Source organism: Bos mutus, chromosome 15 (genome assembly GCF_027580195.1).
Source record: "Bos mutus isolate GX-2022 chromosome 15, NWIPB_WYAK_1.1, whole genome shotgun sequence".
Taxonomy (NCBI): Eukaryota; Metazoa; Chordata; class Mammalia; order Artiodactyla; family Bovidae; genus Bos; species Bos mutus.
The window spans coordinates 30,018,777-30,044,343 of record NC_091631.1 but is presented as its reverse complement, the minus strand read 5'-3'; the positions used below and the strand labels follow the sequence as shown (position 1 = coordinate 30,044,343).

The 25,567-nt window shown below is 56.4% G+C and overlaps 1 protein-coding gene across 3 annotated transcripts in view; it reads right to left on the bottom strand.

Annotated features, from left to right (window-relative positions):
* PDE2A (phosphodiesterase 2A) overlaps positions 1-24,017 on the bottom strand; it is a 68,780-nt gene extending 44,763 nt beyond the window's left edge. Inside the window, exons 1-3 of one of the 3 annotated variants that reach the window (XM_070383788.1) lie at positions 23,832-24,017; positions 13,237-13,298; positions 483-660 (exon numbers count right to left, since the gene is read on the bottom strand). In XM_070383788.1, coding sequence (XP_070239889.1) covers positions 483-660; positions 13,237-13,298; positions 23,832-23,954 — 363 coding nt within the window. In that variant the 5' untranslated portion in view covers positions 23,955-24,017. The remainder of the gene's footprint in view (positions 1-482; positions 661-13,236; positions 13,299-23,831) is intronic. The other 2 variants (XM_070383790.1, XM_070383789.1) reach the window with 2 other exon arrangements.
* Between the last annotated feature and the right edge of the window lie 1,550 nt (positions 24,018-25,567).

Sequence of the window (25,567 nt, the reverse complement as noted above, 5' to 3'; positions counted from 1 at the left end):
GAGAATCCTATCGACAGAGGAGCCTAGCGGGCTACAGTCCATAGAGTCACAAAGAGCTGGACACGACTGAGCAATTAAGCATGCGAGCACCTGGAGTCAGGAGGCTTTGCTCCGGCCACAGGCCTTCGGGACACACTAGGCTCCCTCCCTGCTGAGCACTGTCGTCTTAGAGGCCCCTCAGGTTCCATCTTGGCTGGTGGATGGATTGAGACCCTCTCAGATGTGGGGAGGGGCTGGGTGCCTTCCTCCAAGTCAGGGACAGGGCCTCTGGTCTCTCCCTGTGCCAGACATGGTGCCCACATTGGGAAGTCAGTAACGGATGGCACTGGCCTGGCACAGGGTTAGTGTGGGCCTGCAGAGGGCAGGGAGGAAGGGCCGGCCTGGGGAGGGGCTGCTGGGGGTGAAGGGGGCTGGCCGGGCAGGGCGTCCCCTCCAGAGCAAGGCCGACAGCAGGCCGCAGAGGGGACTTTCCCGGCTCTGACCTGAACTCTGTTTCCCTCCCGGCCTTCCTGGATTCTCCACGTCTGTCTCTCTCTCTCAGTCTGTTCTTCTCTGGCATGCGTCTCTCCCACAGCCTCACTGCTGGGTCCCATGACTGTATTTGGCTCTGTCTTCAGGGTCTGGTCCATCTCAGCTGTTCCCCAATTCCCGGCGCATGGACTAGGGGTTGGGAGGGAGGGTGAGTATGAGAAAGAGACTGGGACAGAGATAAGGACCGATTCAGAAGCTGAGGAACAAAAGAAGAGCCAGGAGGGGACCTTGGGGCTGGGGCCAGGGAGGCAGGGCTGGCCAGGGTCCTCAAACCTCGCTGGCCCTGAGGACGAAGCCCGAATTGGAGGGAGGGGCAGGGTCCACCCTTTCCCTCTGCACTGGCTCCCGGCCCCCCTTCCTTCTCCCTGCCCCTGCAGGAATGTGTGAGCATCTCATTGTTCCTAAAAATAGTCCCACTGTATTGGGGGTTGGAATGAGAAATCTTCTGGGCAGGGTTCATCTCAGGCATGCCCCTGCCTCTGAGCTTCCAATGATTTTGTTCCCCAGAGCGGGGCCCTTTCTGAGCCACCCCCCCCACACACACACCTGCCATGGCTCCCGGGGCCCCAGAATAGGCTCTGAGCTCTGGGACTTGTTGGAACTGTTTGTGAAGCACCCCAGACGAGGCCACTGCTATTCTTACTGATGCCCGAGTCCAGGCACACTCCAGCCTCTTCCCAACTCTCCAACCTTCTCCCGACTACCCCATCATCCTCCCACCTCCAGGCCCTGGCTCCTCCATTTCCATTTCCTCACTTCTCCCCTCCTGTCCTTCCAGGTCCAGCCCAGGTCTGCTCTGGTGCCCCACCCCTGCTGTGCTCTCTGGCTCCCCATCCAGTCCTTCAGGGTTCAGGGGAGTCTCAGCCCCACCTTGCCTCCTCTGCTCCCCTTGGCAGATCAGCTCGGGCTGGGCCTCCCTCCCCCTCCACTCCCTGAGTAAAGCTCTGAGGCACTGCCCTTCTCCAGGGAAGGGGTCGTTGGTGGGGAGACGCTGCAGGCTCTGGGCTCCCACACCCTCCCCTGACCCCAGCATCTCCCCACCAGCTTTGGTTTTCTCTTTTGCACCCTGGGCCTGGAATGTCTCTTGATTTCAGTCTCGAGGGGAAGGCCCATCCAGTCTCACCTCCTCTCTGCCTCCATTTTTCAGATGGGGGAACCGAGCCCCAGAGAGGGGAGGTGATGGGCCCCCGAGTCCACGGGAAGCTGGCCATGGGCCTCGGTCACACTGCATCGTTATGCAGGGTCCCCCTGTCTGTGGGGCTCCAGAGGCAGGCTCCTCACACAACCCACCACCCCACCCACCCTGCCCAGGCAGGCAGGCTGGCATCCAAAAGTATTTGCCTTTGGAGGGCCCAGGAAGCCACAGAACAAACATCCGGAGTCTCTGGAACTTCTCCTACTTTCCCTCCTTATATCCCAAGAATCCGGGAGCCACTAAGCGCATGTGTACACACACACACACACACACACACACACACACAGCTCAGGGCCATGTAAACACATGAGCTCAGGAGATCTCGTGCTATTGCTGTGCCTGTGAGAATCTATCTGTGCAGTTCCTTTAGAGGCCCCAAAACCCTAAAAAGATGAGACTGTCCCCCAACCTCACCAGTGTGTGTGTTAGTCGCTCAGTCATGTCTGACTCTTTGAGACCTCATGGACTGTGGCCGCCAGGCTCCTCTGCCCATGATATTCTCCGCACAAGATACTGGAGCGGGCTGCCATGCCCTCCTCCAGACCTTCTCAATTTTGTCTTGGAAATGAACGCTAGAATTGCTTTTGCATTAACTTTTCTGACTGCAAAATTCCAAATACAATCATCCCACCTGACTTTTCCCCCCACTTTATGGGGAGCTCCTCCCCTTCAGCTGGTGACCTGAGCACACGTGTGGCCTGTCCCTTAGCTGTCCATAATGCATGTCCCTATGGACCATCATGTGACCACAGCAGAATATGACCCTCAGGTCATTAGGAGGATGTCTGTGTGAAAGCATGTAAGTCTGGGACTCTGGGAGTGTGAGCACACCCCTGAGGCCATGTCTGTGCGTGAGCCATCTGTGCATGCGGGGGCCTGTGTGGGTGTGATGTGGGTTGGTGATGTCTACGTGGGTCTGGGTGTACACAGCAAGTGTGTAATTGTCTGTGGAACTGTGAGTGCATCGGCGGCTGGTTTTGCCTCTGAACGAATGACTGAGTTTATGGCTGAGTGCTGGCATCTGTGCCTGTGGGGGGTTTGATTCATCTGCCCTGCCCTGAGCACCCCATCACCTCTTCCATCACCTCTGGCAGACCTGGGCTCACAAGTCTTCCCTGCCACACGTCATCTGTGTGGCACTGGACAAGCCTTTCATCTCCCTGGGCTCAGTTTTCTGAAATGGTGACTTCTCCCAGAGCCACTGAGAAGACTCAAGAGGAATCTTGCGGTCCTGCCTAAGTGGCTCCCAGCCAGGGGGCTAGGGCACTTCTGTGCAAGCTACAAAGAAGTGAGCCCAACCCTCTGGGCAAATGCAGCCTGAGGGACAAGGGTTGGCGGGGGGCAGGGGCGAGTGTAAGCTGGGTTTCAGTGCTGTTGGAACCCTGTGTGAGTAAAGTTCAACCTGTGAGGTTAGAAGCTGTGGCCCTGCAGGTGACCAGAAACAGAAGCTCCTTTCTTCCTGCTCCCACTCCAGGTGTGCAGCCTGGAACTAGAGGATCTCTGGCTCTGGACAGAGATAAAGCTCTGAGGACTCCCACTCCCACCAAACTCCCCCTGGGGTTCTTTCCCCTTCACCCACCCTCTACCCTGCCTTCTCCAAAGTCCAAGAGAAGGCCCTACGGAAGCCATGAGAGGGACTGACCAGATCAGGGATGCAGAGATGAACTAGGCCAGCCAGAGGATCAGAGACCACCCCTGCCCCCACCTCCACCCCCACCAATGACAACTCTCCTTGTCCGATGGGGAGACTGAGACAGAGAGAGAACCAGAGACCCTCCATGGACACAATAAACCTAATCATTGCAAGCTTCTGTCTCAAGATCTCTGTACCTGGAGCTGGGGAGATCCAAGCTCTGGACTCTGTGGGCTCCGAAATGGAGCCCAAGGGAGTGGGTGGGGTTCCAAGGGAAAGGCCCTTCCAGACCTGAGCCCTCAGCTGTGAGTGTGGGTCTTCTACCCACCAGCCCCACTGCCTCCCCGCAACCCTGGCCAGATCCCCCACTGGTGTGATAACCACATTATGGCATTTTTTCTTGAGCAAATTGCATCGGCCTAATTGAATGAGGCTGCAGGAGCCTGGGCTGGAGGCTGACAGCGGGTAAGGATGGCAGGAGCCACGGAGAGGAGGGTGTGGGAGCAATATGGGATGGGGAGGTCCTGACGACGCTGAGCAGAGGACAGAAGGGATGGGAGAGGGAAAGTGGAGGGCTGTGAACATCAAACACAGCATTCATTCCCTTCAGCCCCTCTGCACACCCACTGGTGCTCACATCACACCAGGTGCCTGGACACACTGGGATGCAAGAGATGGTCTCCCCAGGGGACCACTGAGCATTCACTCAGTGCCAGGCACTGTGTTCTTTTAAAAGCACCATTTCACATAATCCTCCCACCGGCCCCATTTTATTCTTGAGAGAATTGAGGCCTAAGAGATGAAATGACCTGCTACATGTCAGAGCCAGATACCATAGCCCTTGCTCTTACCGGGTACCTGCAGCACCCCAGTACCGCGCTCCCACCCTGCCTCCAGGAAGCCTTCCTGGGGAGCTCAGTGAAAGGAGGAGGCCTCACGCCAGCTCATACTTGGGCCCAGACACCATTTCTGTCCCCACTGAGTGCTCCTGCTCGCCCACTCTGTGATGTCTGTCCTCTGTCTGATGGTCAGCAGCCGAGGCTGGGGCTGATCCCACACAATCACACACCCCCATCACTCACAACACACCCGTGACCCCTCTCATCCCATGCAGCATCCACTCTGTGTGTCAGACTCATTGGCTCAGGGTGACAACAGGGAGGACACGATCGCTGCCGTCACATGGCATGTCCCACACACTCAGTGACACACAATCATTACATGGTATCCACAGTGTCACACACCACTGAGTGTCACAGGGCCACACACAGTGAAACTATCCCTTTGGTCCTCACTCAGGGTGAGGCCCACGGGCAGTGTCAGTCACACACTGCGCTCCCAAGGTCCTCAACACACCCTCACACAGACTCACACACACACAGTTCCAAGCTGGCTCTGGGCTGCACTGTCTCATGTCATCCAGGACCTTAAAAATATCCACCTTTGATGAAATGACGTCATTTCTGAGATTTGCATTAAAATACTTCAGCAAAAGAGCCTACAAAATGGGAGAAAATATTTGCGAATCCTATGTCTGATAAGGGGTTGGTATCCAGAATATACAAAGAAGCCCTACAGCTCAACCACAAAATAAACACCCTGATTTTTAAATGGGCAAAGACCTTGAATAGACATTTCTCTAAAGAAGATGTACAAATGGCTGACGAACACGTGAAAAGATGTTCGACATCACTGATCATCAGGGCACACAAATCAAAACCACAGGGAGATACCACCTCACATTCATTGAAATGGCCACTATTAAAAAAAGAAAAAAACAGAAAATAAGTGTTGGTGAGGATGTAGAGAAACTGGACCTCTGGTACACCGTCAATGGGAATGTAAAATTGTGTGGCTGCTGTGGAAAATAGTACATGGTTCCTCAAAATTAAAGATTAAATTATCATGTGATCCAGCAATTCCCCTTCAGGGTATGTATCTAAAAAACTGAAATCAGGATCTTAAATTTGTACATCCATGTTCACAGCATCATTATTCATAAAAAGGTGAAGCAACCAAAGTGTACATCAAGGGATGAACTGATAAACAAAATGGTTTATATACAATAGAATATTATTTATCCTCAAAAAGGAAGGAAATTCTGACATATGTTATGACATGGCCTGGATTAAAATTGAGAACATTACGTTGAATGAAATGAGAATCACAAAAAGACAAATACTATATGATTCCACTCATATGAGATACTTAGGATAGTCAGATTCATAGAGACAGAAAACAGAATAGTGGTTGCCTGGGGCTAGAGGGAGAGGGAGTTGTTTAATGGGTATAAGTTTCAGTTTTGCAAAATGAAAAATGTTCTGGAAAATGGTTGCACATCCCTGCAAATGTACTTAACACCACTGAACTCTCTATTTAAAAATAATTAAGATGGTCACTTTTATATTATGCATATTTTACCACAATTCAAAATATTTCAAGAAAAGAAAATGAAAATAAAAAGGAGGGATCGATGAACTAAATATGTCTAAATCTTAATGACCGTTATATTTGGGTGATGGGTATATGACCAGCTCATTGTATTATTCTCCCAAGCATTGTGTGTTTAAAATATTCCATAATAAGAAAAAATTGTACTCTCCCTTGACCTCACACCCCTTTGGAGCAACCACACGTCCTCTCTGCATCCCTTCACAGCCAAAGGTCTCCAGAGGACTGACTACGCTCTGTCTTCACCGCCACTCACCACCTGCCCAGGCCATCTGGCTTCTGGCCCCACCCTGTCACTGGCAGGGTTCTTGTCTGGCTCAGTTGAGCACGTGGCCCAGCCCAGCACAATCTCCCTGTTCCCACCTTGCCTGACGGCTTGGCAGCATGTCACCCTGTTGAACCTCTCCCGCTCCCTGACTTTCAGCTTCACCCCATCTGGTCTCCTCCACCTCCCTGGCTGCTCCTGCTCTGTCTCGCTGCGGCTCTTCACCTCACGGTTCAGTCCTCAGTCCTCACCTCTTTTCTCACTGTCTCTCCCTAGGTCATCCCAGCCAGGTCTGTGGTTTAATAAATCAGCCCTACCCACTGGCTCGCAAACATATCCCCAGCCTGGCCTCAGCTGCCCATCACCTGGATGTTTGACTTGCATCCAAACAGGTCTGTCAATCTCGGTCTCCTTGTCCTCTCCCACCCCATGCCTTTCCCAGTAACATCGCCACCAGCTATTCCTTGGTTCTTCAAATCAGAAACCTGGGAGCCATTCTCCTTTTTCCTTCTGGTTCATCCTCTGATTCATCAGCAAGTTCTGTCATTTCTACCTGCAAATATCTCCAAAGTTTGTTCATTTCGCTCCAACTCTTCTGCCCTCCCCTTAGCCCAGGCACCACCATCTCCAGCCTGGGTGGCTACAATGGCCTTCAATTCTCTGCCTACCTCCTCTCAGCCCCTCCAGCTGGTTCCCCACCATACACTCTGCAACAAGAGTATAGACTCTTTCAAAATCATAAATTAGACCATGTCACGTCCCTGCCTGAACCCATCGGGGTCTTCCCAAGACAGTATTTTACACAGGGTTGTGTGCTAACAGCTCACACTGTCACAAGCATTACAGGATTGCACAGTATCACACGCTGGTTTTCACACACGATGTCACTCTGTGTTACACCCTTGGTTGCACACTCAGCCTCCCTACATGCCCACACTGACAATGCAGTGTCAGACACTTGAGCCCCCAAACTCAGAACCACACTTGTTACTGCACAGCGTCACTCATCCGTGTTTACCTATTTGATCCTCACAGTGTCACACCCTCAGTGTCACACTTGGTATCACTCAGCATCACACAATCAATATCACAGGGTCACACCATCAGTAGCATGTCCACTGTCTCACACAGTCTTGGACAAGTGGTGTCACACATCTGGAATCACTATTTTGGTGTCACACATTTGGTGTGTGTCATTTTGGTGTCACACTCAGTGACTCGCCCACTCTCCACACAGTATCCCATGATTTCACAAACTCGGTGTCACACAGCAGAGCCCCCGCTGCCCCATTGTCAATGTCTCAGTGTCACCCTGGGCATCCCCTGGGCCCCACAAGCTGCCCCCACCCCCACCCCACCGGGTCCCGTCGCCAGAGCTGCTGCCCCATGTCAAGGCTGCTTCCTGTTGTTGTGCTCAGAGTCCTCAGCCACTGCCTGTTCCTTCAAGGATTTCCTGTTGTCAGGGCCCCCGTCAGAGATACACAGCCTAAAGCCCAAGAGTTGCCCCCACCCCCCGGCAGGGACCTGGGGCTCCTCTACCTGCCCTTGCTGGGCCCATGTGGGATTCCCCCGCACCCCGTTCAATCAGCCTGGCTCCCCCTCGTGCCTGGGCTTGTCCTGAATCACTGAAAGGTGACCTCTGGGCCCTGCCTCACCCCCAGGGGGCCCAGACCTGTGTTTCCCAGGAAGGGGACTCTTGGGCAGCCTGAACATAGCTGTCTGGACTGAGTGGCTTGGAACAAGACCTTCACAGATCTGTGGGGCTCAGTCTGAAGCTGCTGGGAGCCAGGGCAAAAGGACAGGCTCCTGGGTAGGGAGGACAAAGGGTTAGGGGGTTCGGGAGTCAGGGAAGACTTTCCAGAGGAAGCCAGCTGAGAGCTGGGACATACAAGCAAGTGGAAGAAACGGCATCCCAGGTGGGGGCAGCAGACAGGAGCAGAGGCTTGGAGGCAGGAACCGGCGGAGACGGGTGACAGGGATGAAAATAGGAACATGACAGAGGCAAGGTTATGCGGCGGCTTCTCTCCTATCAGCTGCCTCCTCTCCCCGCGCGTGCCGGCATTCAGACTCCAGCTCTGGTGGGAGCCACAGGGCACACCCTTCCTGGCTCAGCCTTCGGGAGCCCCACAGATTGCCCCCCAAGGCCACCAAGCCCCCTCACCTCCTGCCCCAGGCCAGCCCGCAGGAAGGACAGGCGGAGGCCAGCGCACGCTCCCCACACGGCCTGAGATAAATATTTCCCGGGAAACGGAACTCGTTCTCTCTGTGTTTACAGCCAAGGGCCAGGCAGGGTGGTGGGGGAGGGGCCAGCCAGAGGCGCCTCATCCAGCCCTGGGGCCACAGCATCTGGCCCAGCATCGGCCTTGACCTGCTGTCTGCCTCGGAGCCAGTCCCCACCTCCTCTGAGCCTCCATTTCAAGCGCTTGAGGGGACCACCCAGCGCCTTGGTGGGGTTGGGGGGTGTGGGGCGGGGTGCCACAAGTCTGGTCCAGGCTCAGTGTGTCTTCCCTGGGTGTAAATGCCTGGTGCTTGATGTCTGCCCCTGCAGACTAGGCTTCTCCAACAGCAGGACTTGCGTCTGCCCATCTCTGCCTTGTCCTTGGTCAGTCAGGGATGTGGACAGATGGATGGACAGACAGACAGACAGGCTGGGGTGGCAGCTGAGATCGCCTCCCTGGCCCAGGTCCCTGCACACCCTGGGCCTGTGCAGCCTGACAGGTGGGCGCAGACAGATGGCAGGGCCGGGGGACCCCGTGGACACCAGATGCTACGGCCAACTTGTTGGCAGCAGCTCCCTGCAGGCCGTGGGGCAGCTTTGAGGCCACTTGCTCCTGATGTGCGGAATCCAGGAGGAGGCTGGCAGGTCTCCCAGCTCGGAGCAGTCACTTGAGAATCTTAAAAACGAGCATGGGAAGAGCTGCCTGCAGCAGCCCCTCCAGCCTCACCCCAACGCTTCCGGCACAGTAACCTGGGCTCCACTGACACGTTGGCCTTCTCCCGTGCAGACCCAGGGACATCCTACCCACATGCCTTTGCACAAGCTGCTCTTCTCAACCCTGAAGCCTTTCTCAACCCCCAGAGCAATCCTACCCAACAGCACCACCCTGGCTCCTGCTGCTCCCTATGGCTAGCCCACCTCGGGGGCCCACTTATTCACCATTGCTGGCCTCAGCCTCGCTCTAGACTCGGAGATCAAACATTCCTCAGACCAGGACCCAAGGGCGAAGAGGTTTTTGAAGCTGGGTTCTCAACACAGAGCCAGCCTCCTGCAGCCCCCTCTAAGTCCTTGCTCCAGGCTTCTCTGTATGCCTGGTCCCTGTCCCGTTGCCCTCAGAGGGTCCTCTCAGAAGCCAGCCACGTGGACCTCCCTGACTATCCAGCTGATCTCTGGTCTCATTAGTCACTGACTTTAACCCTCCTCATCCTTCAAGGTTCCAAGGTGCCCCCTCCAGGAAGTCTCCAAGCCTGCACCCAATACAGCAATATAGTTCTTAGAACTACTTCACCCTCATCTCATAGCCATTCTCATTCGATCAAGAAGCATTTATTGGGCACCTATACCAGGCCTATGCCAGGCCCCACATGAGCCCAGGAGAGACTAAGAAGACTCAGCCTTGGTTCCTACCAGCCAGATACTTACAACTACATGGGAAAGGATATATAACCACATGGTGTAACAAGATGTCTGACTGTAAGTTCAGGGAAGCTTGGAGGTATGAGTGCCCAGGAGGTGGGGGAGGCCAACTTGACCTGAGGTGGAGGGAGCAATCTGAGAGGACTTCACAAAGGAGGTGGCATCTAGTCTGGGGCTTGAAAAAGGAGCGCGTGTGTGCCTGCGTGCTAAGTCGCCTCAGTCCTGTTCACCTCTTTGCGACCCGTGGGCTGTAGCCCACCAGGCTCCACTGTCCATGGGATTCTCCAGGCAAGAATACTGGAGTGGGCTGCCATGCTCTCCTTCAGGTGGTCTTCTCGACCCAGAGATCAAACCTGAGTCTCACGTCTCCTGCATTGGCAGGCGGATTCTTTACCACTAGCACCAAAAGGAGTACGTAGAGGAACAAAGGAAAGGCATTCCAAAGAGAGGTGCCAGTGTGAACAAAGTCAGGGAGGTCGGGAAGAGCAGGTGTCCCAGAAGTGAGCACTGCCATGTCTGGGGGCAAGGGGTGGACAGGAGGGGGTCCAGCAGGTACAGCTGTCAATGCCATGGCAAAGGTGTGGTTTTTCCTTATCCAGTGGGAAGCCACAGAGGAGCCAGTGCTGGGAGAGCACTAGGGTGCTTGATGTGGATACCCGTGCACTTGTTCATGGCTGCCTCTTCCCAGCCCCTGCCCCAGCTGGGTTTCCTAACCCTCGTCTGGGCCCCGAGAGCCAGCACAGAGACAGCATTCACCCAGAGTGTTCAACTCACTGCTTGCACTGCCTCAGCCCTGACATCCAGAGAGAGTAATGGCCCTGGCATTGAAGGAGGATTCCAGATGGTGACTGAAGAGCCCCTCCTCCAAGCCGGCCAGCTGGCACAGGGGCCAGGAAGCCATCCGAAGAAGGTGTGCTGAACAGACACCTGTTGGGAGGGCGTGGGAGCCGGCAGTCCTGCTCTTGTGGCTGTTGTGCTGCCAGCGGCAGGAGAATGAGCTGTGCTCACCCAGCCCCGTGGAGCACCTGGTCTCATAAAGCAGAGCCATCTAGACCTGGCTCCAAGGATCTCACCCTTGAGGGAAGCAAGGAGGCTGCCAACTCCCTCCAAGGACTCTGCGGGCCAGGCCTGGGGCAGGCGCCTCACACATACTATCTTTGTAACTTCTCCCAACAGGCCTGCCATGATTATTACATCCAAAAATAGTGATTATGTCCAATGATGGTGAAGCTTCTTATCCCCTTTTGACAGGTGAGGGAACTGATGCTCAGGTTGGTTAAGGGACTGGCCCAATGTCACACCCCTAGGAAGTGGTGAAGCTAAGACTTGAACTCATGCCCACCTGACCCCGTGGTCTGTCCACTGGATGAGTGCATTCATCTCCCCAGGCTCCACCTTCACAGGAGGCTCCCCATCCCTCTTTACCTCCAGGTGTCCCAATAGTTTGAGCCACACCCTAGGGTTCCTACTCTCTCCAGTCCTAGCCTTTCTGTGTTAGGGGGTCCCCAGGGGCAGCAACCTCTTTCCAGCAGGGCTGAGCATGGGCCCGGGCACCCGGAACGGGGTGCTAAGTGAACCCAGAAACACAGCAGGCGCTGCTCAGAAGCCAGGCAGACACCTGCCATCTCCGTGATGGGTGTGGGACTGGGGGGAAAGAAATGAGACCCAGGGGGGCTCATAGCCCATATCTTTGGGCTGAGAGAGGGGGCAGTGGGACCCCGGCGAAGGAAAGGCAGCAGGAACAAATAGGGATGATCTGGGGAAGCCTCGTGGGGAGGGTGAGGAAGGAGGCAGAACTTGAACTTGCAGGGAGCAGGGCCAAGGGAAAGGGGGCTGTGCACAGAGAAAGAAACGAGAAGCCTGGGCCCGGCTCCTGCTCTTGCAGCCCCGCTCCCATCTCTCAAGATGGGCTCAGTTTCTCCAAAGCCCTCTCCCCTCTCAGCTTCCTGGGAGGATGACAAATCCAGTCTTTCCTGGCGGGTAGCAGCGGCTGCCGAGACACTGCTGGCTCCCAGGAACACCATCTGTCCCAGCTCCCGGGGGAGCCCCCGCCCCACGGGGAATGCCACGGCCAGAAATAAATTAATAATGACTCTCCAGGTCCCCCCTCTCTCCCTCGCCTAGCACCCAGCTGCAGGCACATCCTCAGGGCTGGGCTCTGTGTCCCAGAAGTGAGCCCATGCTGACCCCACTGGGCACCAGGCCCCGAATGGGCATCTTCGGCCATCTCACCCGAGGACAGGGAGAGAGCCAGGGTTGAATATGTGACATAGGTCCACTTTCAACTCTGCCTCCGATTCACTCACTCCCTGTGTGATCCTGCTGGGCCTCAGCTTCCCCTAAGTAGAAGAATCACAGCCCCTGCCTTCCAGGGAGGTCGTGGGGATTAAACAAGGAAGTGGATCTAGAGCTCCTGGCCCAGAGGAGGGGCTGATACAGCCACAGTCTTCCCTTCCTCTCAGCCAGGAACCCAGGGCACAGGGAAGGTTCATCAAAGGCTCTCTGATCTCACACACACCCCTCCTCTGTGCCAACCTTCACCAACCCCAGCCCACCCCACTGTGACTCAGGATCCCAGGGACACTTGACAGTTCCTATGAGGCCCCCCCAAAGGCATGGTCAGGGACTGAGATGGCACCCCTCATCTCAAAGGAAAGGTGCTTGCTGAGCCCTCCTCAGGCACCTTTTGGAGGGTGGTGGGAGACTCAGGAATGAACAAGACACATCCCTAGGCTCAGGGTGCTCACAGTTCAGAGCGGGAGACAACCCAGTCACAAGGTGGAGAAAACAGGGTGCTAATGGCACAGGCAGCAGAATGTGCCAGCGGCTGACGGCCAAAGCAGGAGAGCTCAGAGGAGGGAGCGTGAAAGGCAGGGAGGGCTTCCTGGAGGAGGCGAGGCTAGAGCTGAGCCCAGAAGGATTTGGGAAGCTGAAGGGAGAGGAGGCCAGCCGAAGTGGTGCTAGGGAGGCAGGAGCGAATGAAGGGGGAACTGTGAGCTGGCTGGGGCTGCAGAGGGAGCAGGGGGAGGGGGAGCATAGAGAATTTTTAAGCTGAAAAGTGACAAATTCAGGTTTGTGTGTTAGAAGGATGTTTCTGGCAGTCACTTGGAGAAGGGGGGCAACTGAGAGGAGACAGCCAGTGAGCCATCCAGGGGAAAGGTAGCCCGTCCCAGACCAGGGCAGGCAGTGGGAGACCTAGAGAGGAGTTCACCAGATACTCAGGGCAGAGAATCAACAGGGAGTTGTTGGGTGAGGGTTGTTGGGGAGGATGAGGGAGGAGCCCTAGTGACACCCAGGTGACTCCAGAGGCGAATCCTCATGGGGAGGGAACTCTGGGCAGGAATAGGGAGGGAGAGGTGGTCTTGGTCTGGGGTGACCCTAAGCCGGAGGGGGTGGGGCTGGGATTCAGCTCCAGCCTCCCAGTCCTCCCAGGGGTGGGGGTAGCGCTCAGACTGGCCCCCAGCCTGCGCCCCCCACCTCCACCCCAAAGCCCACCCCAGGCCTCCCTCTCTGTGCTGAGCTCTCACCTGCAATGCGCCGTCTCCACTCCCTGGGGGCACTGGCTCCTGTGCAAAGAGGTCCTGGCTGGCTGCAGAGACAAGAAAGCCAGGGGCTGAGGCTGGCCAGGCCCTCCCCTGTCTCCCCAGGCTGCCCCTCCACCAGCCCCCAGCAGACTCGGGACCTCCTGTCTCCCACAGGTGGCCTTGTCCAGGGAGCCTTGCCTGATGGCCCGGCTCCCCATGGGCGCGTCTGGCTCTGGAATAGAGCCAAACTCTTTCCTTCAGCCTGGGGCTCCTCAGGGGTGGACATGACCACACTGTTACCCCTCCTGAGGTCCCCTCCGCTTCTGCTTCTCTCCCTTCACTCTGCTGTCTGAGCCTCAGCTTCCTGTCTATAAAATGGGGTTTGTATTGTCCAGCTCACAGCCACTGGGTTGGGCTCCCAGCTGGGGATGCTGGGAAGTGAATGGGATCATACATGTGAGTCCTCAAGCCCAGCCCAGTGCCCAGATGTCTGGGCTCCAATCGGACCCCCAACCTGCATCCTATCAGCTCTATTCCACAGCTCCTCATGGGCTGGAAGACACACCAGGACCTGCTTACTCGTTCATGGGAGCCCACCACCCAGGGGGGCATCCAGAATGGGATCCATTCTGGGAGGCGCTGCCCAGAGGCCGGCTGTCCCTCCCCACCCCCACCCACAAGCACACCCAGGCATCGGACAGGCACAGGCGGTGGGATATTCTGAGCCTGGCTTCGTTCCCGTCAGCTGCTGGCCGCCATGCCCGCCTGGCGCGAGCGCAGGGGCTGATTTGATTTGGCAGCTTGGCAAGAGTGTGGTGGGGAGGGGGAGCGGGTGGAGATGAGACACCCATCCCTGCTAGGAAATAAACAGCCTCAGGCACTCAGCGAGCTGGTGGGGAGGGCACAAGTCAGCGTGGGGTGGGAGCGGGGGGCAGTTCTGGGTTCCCTGCCTGGAGCTCCTTTCATCTCACTCAGGCTCTGGACACCTGCTGGAATCTGCGGTTCTCCTTGGGTCACCCTCGGGGTGACAGTAGCTGCACCTGGTGTGTGCACGCTTGTGGTGGGGGGGCTCTGGCAGAGTGTCCGCTTGTCCCACATGTCCCTGTGTCCTGTGAGGTCTCCCTCCTCAGCAGTGCCTTCAGCTGGGCCCAAGTGTTGCCAAGGATGCCTGGGTCTAGGGGCTGCGGGGGGTGATGGTCTAGACAGTGCCATCTCCCAGGGTGACTGTGGCTCCATGGCTGGGCCTCGGTGGGGGACTGACTGCAGCCCAGGGCGTGACAAGGTCGCCCATGTGCCTGAGTCTACTGCAGGGCCTTATGTGCATTGGCTCAGCCTGTTCCTTCCCTCTGTGTGATGACCCCGCTAACCCAGCCATGTCCGGCAGAGGAAATGACGCGGGCCAAGATAAGTGTCTGACCTAAGGGCCTATCCCTTTGTCCACAAGCCTAAGCCTTCTTTTCCACCCTGGCCTCTGATGGTCCACCCACCGCCACCACTGAGTTGCCCTGGGAGAGCCTCCTCCCCGACCTGAGAAGAGGTGCTTGTTTCACTCAATTCTAACTGTACCCGGGTTCTCCACCACTCCCTGGAGAGGCTCCTGCCCCATGACCTCTAGTTCCCCGTCACCCAGCTCCAGCACAGGGAAGGTGGACAGGAATGGGGGTGGGAGTCTCAGCTAGGCATTCACAGTGCCTCCATAATCCCACCCCAAACTTCATGTTTATCACCTTCCTACTCAGAGCAGTCCAGCTCACCCCTTCCAGAAGCCCCAGGAGTCTACACCATCCTGTTAATATGCTGCTGCCACCGGGGGGACCAGGACTCCACAGCTTTCCAATTAGAGAGCTGCTGCTGGGTCAGGAGCTCTGATGCTGTGACCTCTGCACTGAGAGGGAGGGGGAGGGGGACAGTCAGACCAGGACCCTAATCCTAAGGGATCCACAGGCCAGGGCTATGACCCAGACACCAGCCAGGAGGTCAGGGTAGGGTGGAGCCTACTTTGGGAAAGACGCAATGTCTCATCTGTCACCGCCTCCCCATTGTCCCACTGTCCTCTGGGGACCTCAGGACTCTCCCCACCCAGCCACAGGAAGCCGAGCCCCTCCTGGAGACAGAAGGAGGGAACACTGAAGGAGGGGCTCCAGGGCCAGAGGGAGACTCAGCCGTGCCCTTGGGGTCACAGAGGAGGAACCTAGGCTCAACAGACCTCAGTTATCACAAAGGGACTGGTGGGAAAGGGACTCTGCAGAAAAGTCCCCGGGGACTTCCTGGAAGAGGTGTGCAGTGTCTCACAGGAAGAGAAACTAGGGTCCAGGACAGCCTCCTAACTACATAATAGAGGTTTGCACCTGGGACTTATATACAGTTGCAAGCGTCTGTGTGTCCATGTGTGCATGGATGTGCACTGCAGTCATAGAGTCCTAGGCTCTGGTCTGTGTCCCATGGGTAGTGTCTGCCCAAGGTAGGGGTCAGCCAGGCAGCAGAGAAGCGGGCAAAGGAAAAGAAGGGAGAACAGCTCAGACCTGAGGAGAGAAGCCTGTCGGGTTAGCCATGACACAGGCAGCCCTGAAACCCTAGATGCCTGACGCCAAGACTGTGCCTCCATGACCAGGGCTCCACTGTAGCCTACTGTGCAACCTCAGACAGGACCCTCCCCTCTCTGAGCTACCGTCCTCACCTGAGGAATAAAAGGGGTGGACCTGATGATCTCCTAGGGCCCTTCCAAGTCTAACAATTTTATGGAGAGCCTGACATACAAAAATGGCCAGAGACAGAAACTTATAGGGATGGGGAGAGATCCCAAGGAGAAGCAGAGGAGAGTGAGGGGTGCGGCAGCAGGAGGACAAGGGAGGAGAACCCCAGGGAGGCCACCTGTGGGTCAGGCAGCTGGGGAGGGATTCCCTGCTGGGGACCCTAGCCTCAGGGCCAAGACAGGCTGTGGTAGACCATGTAGCCTCATAGATGACAGCGAGCAATTATCGCCACCCCACCTGTCTCCTGACCTGTGAGAGGAAGAAGACGGCAGGTGACAAAGGCCCTCTCCCCCTGACCCACATCCTGCCTGTACTTTCAGGCCCTGCTGTGTGATGGGTCTGGGTCCCAGCCTCTGTCACGGGATCCGGAATCCAACAGGCTGGGTCTCGGACAGTGGTACTGAGCTCTGAGGGACCTGGCCGGGGTGGGCTGTCTAGAGGGCTGAGATCTTTCTCCCCTACCTAGAGGTTCTTTCCCCACCTCTGGTGTGGGTGCTAAGACTGTGCACAACCCAAGAGCCAACGAACTGCTGGACCAATGAGCTGGCCTTGTGCTGGGCTGGTGACCTGAACCCCCATCAGTCATTAGCCCTTCAGGCCCTCTAGCCTGGGACCTCCCTTCCTTAAGTCCTTCTCACAGCCACCCCCAGGGTCCTCCCTCCTTGGCCTGTCCTCAAGGGGTGCTAATGGCCCCTAACCAATGCCCACACTGCCCCTCTAGCTGCTTGGCCTCTGCCCCAGTCGGAGGCCCTTTGTACTTGAGCCTCACAGGCAGAGCTTCGTGCATTCCCATGCCTATGTCCAGGAAGTGTTCATGTCCTGTTTTCCCCCTCAGGCCGGGGCTGCCAGGGAAGGAGGGGGTGGGGGTGAGCAGGCTTCTCCTTCCTCCACTGGGTACATTTCTCCCACAGGCTTTAGGGATTGGGAGGAAAGAGCACTCCCCTCTCTGCCATAGTCTGAAATGATTAGGGACAGAGGGATGAAGGAAATGATCCCTTACCCTGCAAGCTTAGGGGGTGGTGGATCTCGCGTGTGCAGGTACTCCAGTTCTGCTGGTGTAGGAGAAATGGTCTGTGCAACCCAGACTGAGAGGGTCTCCTTCCCCACTAACTGCCAACCCAGCCCCTATTCCACTCCCTCCCCGGGGGTGGGGGCCGCCCCTGGCCCCAAGCTGTCTCCATTGCTTCTTGCTATGTTTTTAATAACTGAACATCAATGTTAACGAGGCAGGTGGTTGCAGCTCTTCCCAGAAACCCCATTTAGAATCATTGAATCATCAAATCCTAGAATCTTAGAATCACAGAAAGTCTGCTTCTTCGGCTCCTAGAGTCTCAGCGTCTTAAAGTCACAGAATGTCAGAAACACCCAGCCAGGCATCCACACAGCCCTGGCTGGGAGCTGAGAGCCATGAAAAGCTGGAACTCCACAAACTGACAATGCCAGATGCTCCTGAGAGCTCATCTCACCCGACTTCCTCTTTTTACAGGTGAGAAAATGCAGCCTAAAAAGTGGTGCTATGCAAGATCACCGGACAGTAGGAGCCAAGCAGTGCCCAATCCTGAGATTGTAAGATGGGACCTCAACATCTGGTCTTCCAGAAATGGTGCAACTTTTACATTAGGAAATACAGATATTTAAGTTGGAATAATGCTGTTCTTTTAGCTTTGCTCACATCTCCTGCCTCCCAGCCCCTACCCCCCCAGCCCTGTCCCATCCCACTTCCCCCTGCAATTTCCCACCCTACCCCTACTGGGTCCTTAAGTGGGCACCTCTTCTCTCCGACCCCTCACCCTCGGTTCTTGAAACACCCTCACCATCCACCCTCCCCAAAATGGGTGAAGTTCAAGGGGTCAAGTCCCTCAAGGTAAGGGACAGAAAAAGCAAAATGCCTGCTGCCTGCCTGCCACAGGAAACCGCCAGCCAGAGAGCAGGCCTCCTCCTCTTTCTGAGGAGGTGCCTCCACCTCCCAGCGGAGGTCCCCTGAATAAGAGGCCAGAAGGTCGTAGACCACCCCCTACCCCACCCCAGGGCAGGTGTCTGGCCACACCGGAGCAGTGGCTTCAGGGGAGCCGGATCCAAAGGGGTGGGCAGCAGTGAAGGTACAGTTGATATTAACCCTCATGGATGTATGCTTAGCATTTTCATAAATTTACATTTTAACTCATTTTCGAATGTACTCATATATTTTTGAATTTGAATTTTATTAAATATTACATTTTACAGATTGTTTTAATTTTTGAATGCTGAATACTCTTTGCCCAGGGCAGATCCCAAGTCCCCACACTACAGACAAGGATGTGGCAACCCCCAGTGGAATCCAGGTCTCCTGGTCTCTGTTTAGCCTCAAAACTCCTAACCTGGGAAGCCATCCTGAGACCTTCTGCTCCACAGAGGGCCCTGACCCAGGCCCAGGCATGTGCTCTCAAACCCTGTCTTCTCTCACTTGGCCACCCAGACCCCAGGGTGGCTCTCTCTTCTTCTCTTCTACAGCTGACCAGCTTCCTCCTCCACCTCTGCTCCTCTGTCCCCTCCCTTCCAACTCAGGCTTTTCCCTGTTCAGTTTCATCATCCCACATCTGAAGGAACTGCCCCAGCCTCTCACCTCACCCCTTCTATGAGCTCCACACCCCTGGCCCAGGGAGCTCCGGAACACCTAGGTCTGAGCAGTCACTGTTCTGCTTTCAACTCTTCTCCTAGTGCCCAGTTCCCTCTGGAGAAAGTCCAAATTCCTTGACATGGCACAAAAGTCCTGCACGATTTGGCCCATGCCAGCCTCACCAGCCTCATCTCCTGACGCTTCGGCACCACCCCTCCCCCCCAGCCATCCCATCACTCAGCGGCTCTGGCAGTCCAGCACCCAGCTCCAAAGAATGCTTCCCTCCCTCTGTCTGTCACCAGCAAGCCTTCACATTCGCGATTCTCTCCTTCTCTCTGTCCAGAACTCTCTCCTGGCTCATCCCTCAGCTCCCGCTTTAGCTATACTTCCTCCTGGAAGCTCCCCAACTTGCCTTCCCTGCAACTTTGAGCTGAATTAGGGGCCCCTGCCCCGTCCCACCACGGCCCCCAAGTTTCTCTCCAGCGTTGCCCTCCCCACACAGTCTATCAGCATCCATCTGTGTCTGTGCCCCTCCATCACCCCATCACCTGACCACCATTGGCCCTGGTACCTGGGTCTGTCCACCTGCCTTGTTGCTCAGACCTGGGGCAATGTGTAGCTGAAGTTTAAGGTCTGCACTGTGTTCTCTCTGCCTACCATCTCTGTTGGGCACATAGTAGGTGCTCGCTCATAAAGGCCTGTCAGTACAAAGTTGTGGCACGGACAGGGAGCACTGGGATAGTCAGAGGAAGTGAGAGTCCCTGGGCTGGGCTGGGGACTTCCTGGAGGAAGCATCTGGGACAATACTCCACGTGTCAGTCCTTAGACCGCAATTGAGGACAGGCCACACAGGAAGTCACCAGCCCAGCCTTAGGACCATCAGAGCAAACCATCAGAGTGAGACCAGAGTCTGCAATGAGGGAGATTCAGTGGCCAGAGCCCAGGACAAGGCCACTGGAAGAAGGGGATGGTGGTGCATTCAGGGAAGACTTCCTGGAGGAGAGGATACTTTCGGCTGGTTTGGGGCAAGGGAGAAGGTGGAGATGAGGCAAATTGGAGACAGAGATGTGAAAGAGAAAGCTCTGGTCCATCTTGTCCTTTATCCTTTAGAGGAAAGGGAGGTGGGAGTCAGATGGGCAGGAAGACAGACAGAAGGCCAAGGCGGCATAGTGATAACATAAATGCTGACCCATGGCCAGGGCAGGTATGGATGGCTGGGGCTGGCAGGGAGCAGGTCCCCAGCTGTGGTCGGGAAACGTTTCCTGTCTCCTTGCCAGGGGGGTCATTAATAATCATTTACCCGCCACAGGCAGCCCGGAGGCCAGCCAGGGAGCAGCATGGTGCTGGGGCCGGAGCCCAGCCTGGCAGCCAGAGAGCTGTATTCTGGGACCAGCCCCGCCACCTTGCTGTGAAACCTTCACAAGTCACCTGACCTCTCTTGGTCTCTGGCAACACTGGGCAAAGGAGGGTCTTAAGAGGAGGCTCCCTAAAGACCTCCCCACTCTAGGCCTCAGTTTCCCTAGATGGCAGCAGGGCTGCCAACCCTACAGGGGGTTGGGACCTCTGATAATCAGTATGAGCATCTGGACTACGCTAAGCCCAGGTCAGGACACATGGGATGGGCAGACCCTGCCCAGCCTCTGAAGAGCTCATGTTCTAGTGGGAGCCAGACCCCTACACCATGGGGTGCCTGCCTGCAGCACGTCAAGTGCACATCAGGCTGCAGGAAAACACATACAGAGGGCCATCTGCCCAGGGTTGGAGGGGCTGACAGTGTGGATGGGCCACAAAGATGGGGTTCCTTAGACACAGAAAGTGGGAGCCCCATGAGGCCTGTTTGGTCACTGCTATACCCCCCAGCACTTAACACCGTGCCTGCCTGTGGCCTAGCAGGTGCTCAGTAAATGCTTTCAGATACAATGGAATGAGCTCATCTGTTAAAGGAGACATTTGTGAAAGGAGCTTGGAATCTGGAAAGAGCTGCCTAAAGCTGACGATGAAGATAATGACAATGATGATTCTGGCCAAAGACAATCGGAATGGGCCAGACGTGAAAACTTGAGAAGGGAGGAGGCCCAGAGATGGCCACCTGAAGTCAGACAGTATTGCCTGGGAATATTCAACAGCCTTCAAGATCCCTTTCTTCCAACTGGGCCAGAATCTTCCTCAGCCTTAGGCTATATTTCTCTACATCCCCTCCAGGGCTCAGCTCAAGCTCACTCACTTCAGAGAACCTTCTGGAATGTGGTGCTGAGGCAGTGGCCCTGAGCCCCTTCCCCTGACTGATTCTGATGGTCTCTGTGGCTCCCAACCATCAGGAGTCCTGTCTTTTCGTGCTCTCAAGTCCCTTTTGGAAAGCTGCCCACTAAGGTCTCCCCATAGCTTTCTCTGGAGAGTATGACCTGGACCCTCCTACTGGGTCCATCAAACGAGAAGGTCCCAAAAGGTGTGATCAGGCCTCCTTTTTTAGATTAAAGCCCTGGGCAGACAGAAACTATCCCCCCATTAGATGTGGGGTCAATATGAGTGGAGATTGGTTGAGGTCTTCCTGGTTGTCTCCCAGCCCAGGAACCCTCTCCGGGCACCACACAGAGAAGGGAAGAGGACCAGCCAGCCTACAGAAGAGGGAACAGGGCTGCTCAGCACCCTGGAGATGACGTGAGCAGGAAGGGCACTGGGCCACGCTTGGGACTAAGACCTCACGGTTGGCAAACCCGTCCAACTCCAAGCCCAGTCCCAGCTGCTCTTGTGTCAAGAAGGTGCCACGGGGATACCACCCAGGCCTCAGTACCTGTGCCTGGACCCCCACCCTCGGCAGAAGACTGTGAGCTGGTAGCAAAGCACAGTGACCCCGAGACACGTGCATCCTCTCTCCACCCCTGCCAACCCCGGCCCCAAACACGAGACAGGCTAAGAGGAAAAGAACAAAGGTTCCCGGCCCTCGACATCACCCGCCGCCCGCCTGTCCAGCGCCTGCTCGACCGGAAACCCAAGACAAAGGCCCTGGTGAAAGCGAGGAGGATGAAGGGCAAAGGGTAGAGGCAGCCTGGCTTGGGCATCTCTGGGGACCTAACTGGGAGGAAAGCAAGGACAGGATGGCAGTCAAGCCCTCCTCACACACACGCATTTTGGGGACACCTGCTGTATTCTGCACACTTGAACATCACACACCTCGTTCTTCACCCCAAACACCTTATACACACACTCCCTCATCCCCTGCAGCACCCTCCACAGGCCTCTGCACTGCCTCACCCCCACACATACCCTTGCTCCCTGGACACCCTTCATACATAAACAGCTCACAGGGAGAAAAGATCACATAATCCACATCACACGGAAAAGTCATCCAGCTCACACACCCACGCTTCACACCACACTCACACTCAACCTCCCACACACACCTCTCACACCCTATACTCACCTCTCCAAGCACACACACATCCAATTAAATTCAATACACACACACTACCAGACACAGACACACCTGCATAAATAATGTGCACACCTAATGTCACATCAAAATATCACATGTTTATGGGCACACACAGCTCCTTAGCACAGACAGTCGGGCCTGCCCACTGCCTCCTCCCCATACACACTTGTGTGTGCACATACACACATACACTTAGTCAACAAGTCTTTGCCTTGGACCCCTGGGCCCTGGCCACTGCACTCTTTCCTACCCAGAGCTGTACCAACAGCCATCACATAGACATATGACACTCAAACACCAACACATATGTCCCCATATATTTCCTGACCAACTCCAGGATGTAACTTGGTGACTCGAAGCCAGTCACCTTGGCTGCAAATACACTCACACATTCAGTGACCCTCTCCCCACCCCCTTCAAGTAAGACATCCAGTAAAACCTTTCACTGGGGCCCAGCAGTGGCTTTTCCTGGTTACATACAACAGTTTATAACATATATATACACACAGTCCCCTGTGTAAGCCCCTACAACTACTCCACCCCATGAAGACAGACAGGTACCATGTGGACATAAGTTCCCCACACACGCAACAGTCATATGAACGGCTACCACTCCACACTCACAACTCAGCCTCCCCAGCTGCACGTGCCATGCAATGCCATATACTCATCGTTCCTTATGTGAACCCCAGTGCCCTACTGCATGATCCCCACCCGCCTTAAATCCCTGGGCACCGCCCAAGGGCTGCGTGCTCCATGTTTAGCCCCTTCTACCAGCACCCACACCACGACAACATGGGTAGGGGTGGAGGCTCCGGGGACACTGGCCTGGCATTCTGAGCCAGTCCCCTCACCACCCAAAATCAGAGGCTGACATAAGGGGAAGGATGACCACATGGAAAGGCCCTAGAACAAAGATAGAAACCTGGAGAAATTGGAGGAGTGATGGGCAGACCGAGAGAGGTGGGCACATGGGCAAGAGAGACCAAACAGGAGAGAAACAGAGGGGCAGAGAGAGACAGGATGCCCAGAAAGACTCGGAGAAGCCAGAAAAAAAAAACAGAGAATAAATTGGAGCCAACATACCCAGAGAGAAACAAGAGGAGAGGGTGAGACAAGCCAGAAAAGACTAAGATCTCTTACACAGGAGGGAGGAGGGAAAGCAGGAACAGAGTGGGAGGGGGATCCTGCAGAGAAGGAGAGAGAAACCAAGATGGAAAGGGCATTTAGACTCAGGGGTGGGGTCCCGTGTGAGGACTGAGTCCAGATGTTTGAGTGGGAACCTGGATGGGGGCATAGATAAGGCTGCGGAGTAGGGGCTCAGGGGCATGAGGTGAGGTTCCAGCTCTGAGGTGGGGTCCTGGCTGAGAGTTGGGATTCAGGTGTTCAGGGTGTATCTGGAATCTGAAAATGTACTGGGGGCCCAGAGGTATGGGCAGGGGTCCTCTACTATTACGGGAGTCCGAGGGTTCCAGGCTCCGGCAGAATTCTTGGGTGTACCAGGGGGTCCCACTGTGGCTTGGGAGTTCTGTGCTTGGGGTGGAGTCCCAGATCTGAAACAGGTTCAGAGTCTGGCATGAGGTTTTGAACTGTGAGCTGGGCATTCAAGGTCTCTGGGTATGGGCTGCAGTCCCAGCACAGAAGTGGGACTCACAACTGGGGCGGAGGGGTGGGGGTGGGGGTTTCATCACCCTAGGAGGGTTGAGGAGCAGGGTGGACCATGGGGCCGGCGACAGCACGCTCGGCGGAGGACCCGGCCGGGCGCTCACCCAGCACCCGGTTCCCCTCGTGCCCAGAGCGGGCCCCCGCTCCCTACCTGCAGGCTGTCGGCGCATGGCTGCGGCGGCGGCGGCGGCTCGTCCGGCTTGAGGAAGACCTGCTGGCCCCGCCTGAAGAATTGGACAACAGCGATGAGGATGTGGTGCAGCACCAGGACCATGCTCGCAGCCGCCCGCCCGCCCGCCGGCCCGGCCGCTGCGCCTCGGTCGGCGCGTCCGCGACAGCTTCGCCGGGTCCGCGCTAGAGTCCGCCCCGGCCCCGCCCCGAACCGCCCACATCCCGCCCCTCGACCGCCGGGCCCCGCCCCGAACCGCCCACGTCCCCGCCCCTCGACCGCCCGGGCCCCGCCCACATCCGCGCATCCGTGGACAGCACCTCTCAGCTTGTCCGATCTTTGGACACCCATCAGAGCCCCCCACCAGCTGTCACTTCCCTTATCTCTCCGCTCTCAAGATTCTTCCAGCTGGTCCGCTACTGGGATCCCCCGCCAGGTAGCCGGCTTACCGCCTTCGCTCCCTTCTCCTGCTCCTCCGCCACTCCTTTCACTATCTCTCAGGGGTCGCCTCTTTGAGGCCCTCTCCTGTATGATCACATCCTCTCCCCCACCACTTACTTATAAAGTCCTGGAGTCGGGCCACAGCCCCAAGGCAGAGAGACCAGTGCAGTGAGGGAGTGGAGGGCGGTCCGCAAGGGGAGATAGAAGTGAAGGGACCACTGGCACGACACACGGAATCCTGGGCTTGCTCTTCTTCCAGGAAAAAGAGTGGAATGAGGGAAAATTTTAGAGGTCGCTCAGAGTCGGACAGGCTCTGAGAACAGTAGCAAATCTGGGAGGGAGACACGTGCGCACCGACACGCGAGCGCACAAATAGGCGCATCATTTCTGAATCGAGGGTAGGGGCACTGGGCCCCCAGCACTGGTCAGGTAGGTCTGCGTGGGAGTCCCCGCAAGCCGGAGAGGATGCAGGCCCCAGGGCCACACAGTCCACGGTTCCGCGGTGGGACTTGCGAGCTCGGAGCGCAGTTCTCTGCAGAGCGGCCTCTGCTCAGGCGCCTGCGGCAGCCGTGACGCTCTTGCGCCCTCTGCTGTCCCATCGCGGCGGCGCGGCCCGGCCCGATTTGCCATCTGCGGGGTGTGGGGGGGTTTCGAGGGGGAAGGGGTCACCTGGGCCAACTCCCTGCCTGGACCCACCCCATTCCTAACCTCCGCTTGGCACGAGGACGGCTGAGGCGGTGGGACGTGTCTGGACTGGAGGGTGCTCTTGGGTCTCTTTTCGCCTTTGCCAGCTAGCTGCTTACTGCATGACCTTGGTCAGATCCCCTCCCCGGTTGGTTTCTGGGCTTCAGTTTTCCCATCTCTTTCACAAGACTGCCAGGAAAATCAACCCCACAATGGTGGGAAGGCAGCCAGAGTCCCCTGACAGCCCTCGCTGTGGTCTGACCTGAATCCTTCCCACTGCACTGCAGTCCCCTCTTTCTGCAACTCTCCCCTCATCCCCCATCCCCCCTGGCCCTTCTTGGAGGGTGACTCAGTGAACCCCCAGCTTTCCAGTTCCCCACCTTACTGGGCTGATTCATCTGGGTCCTTTCTCCCTGGGGAGTGATTTCCTCAAGGTTGAGTCACTGAACCTAGTCCTGGACACAGTCCAGGCACCAGGCACACAGGCTGGGCAGAGCCCCGGCTGTGCCACCAGCTCAGGGGGAGACAAGAGTTCTCCCACCTCTATTTCTGTGGTCCAGCTGTGGACATGCCTCTTTCCCTGCTCACACACC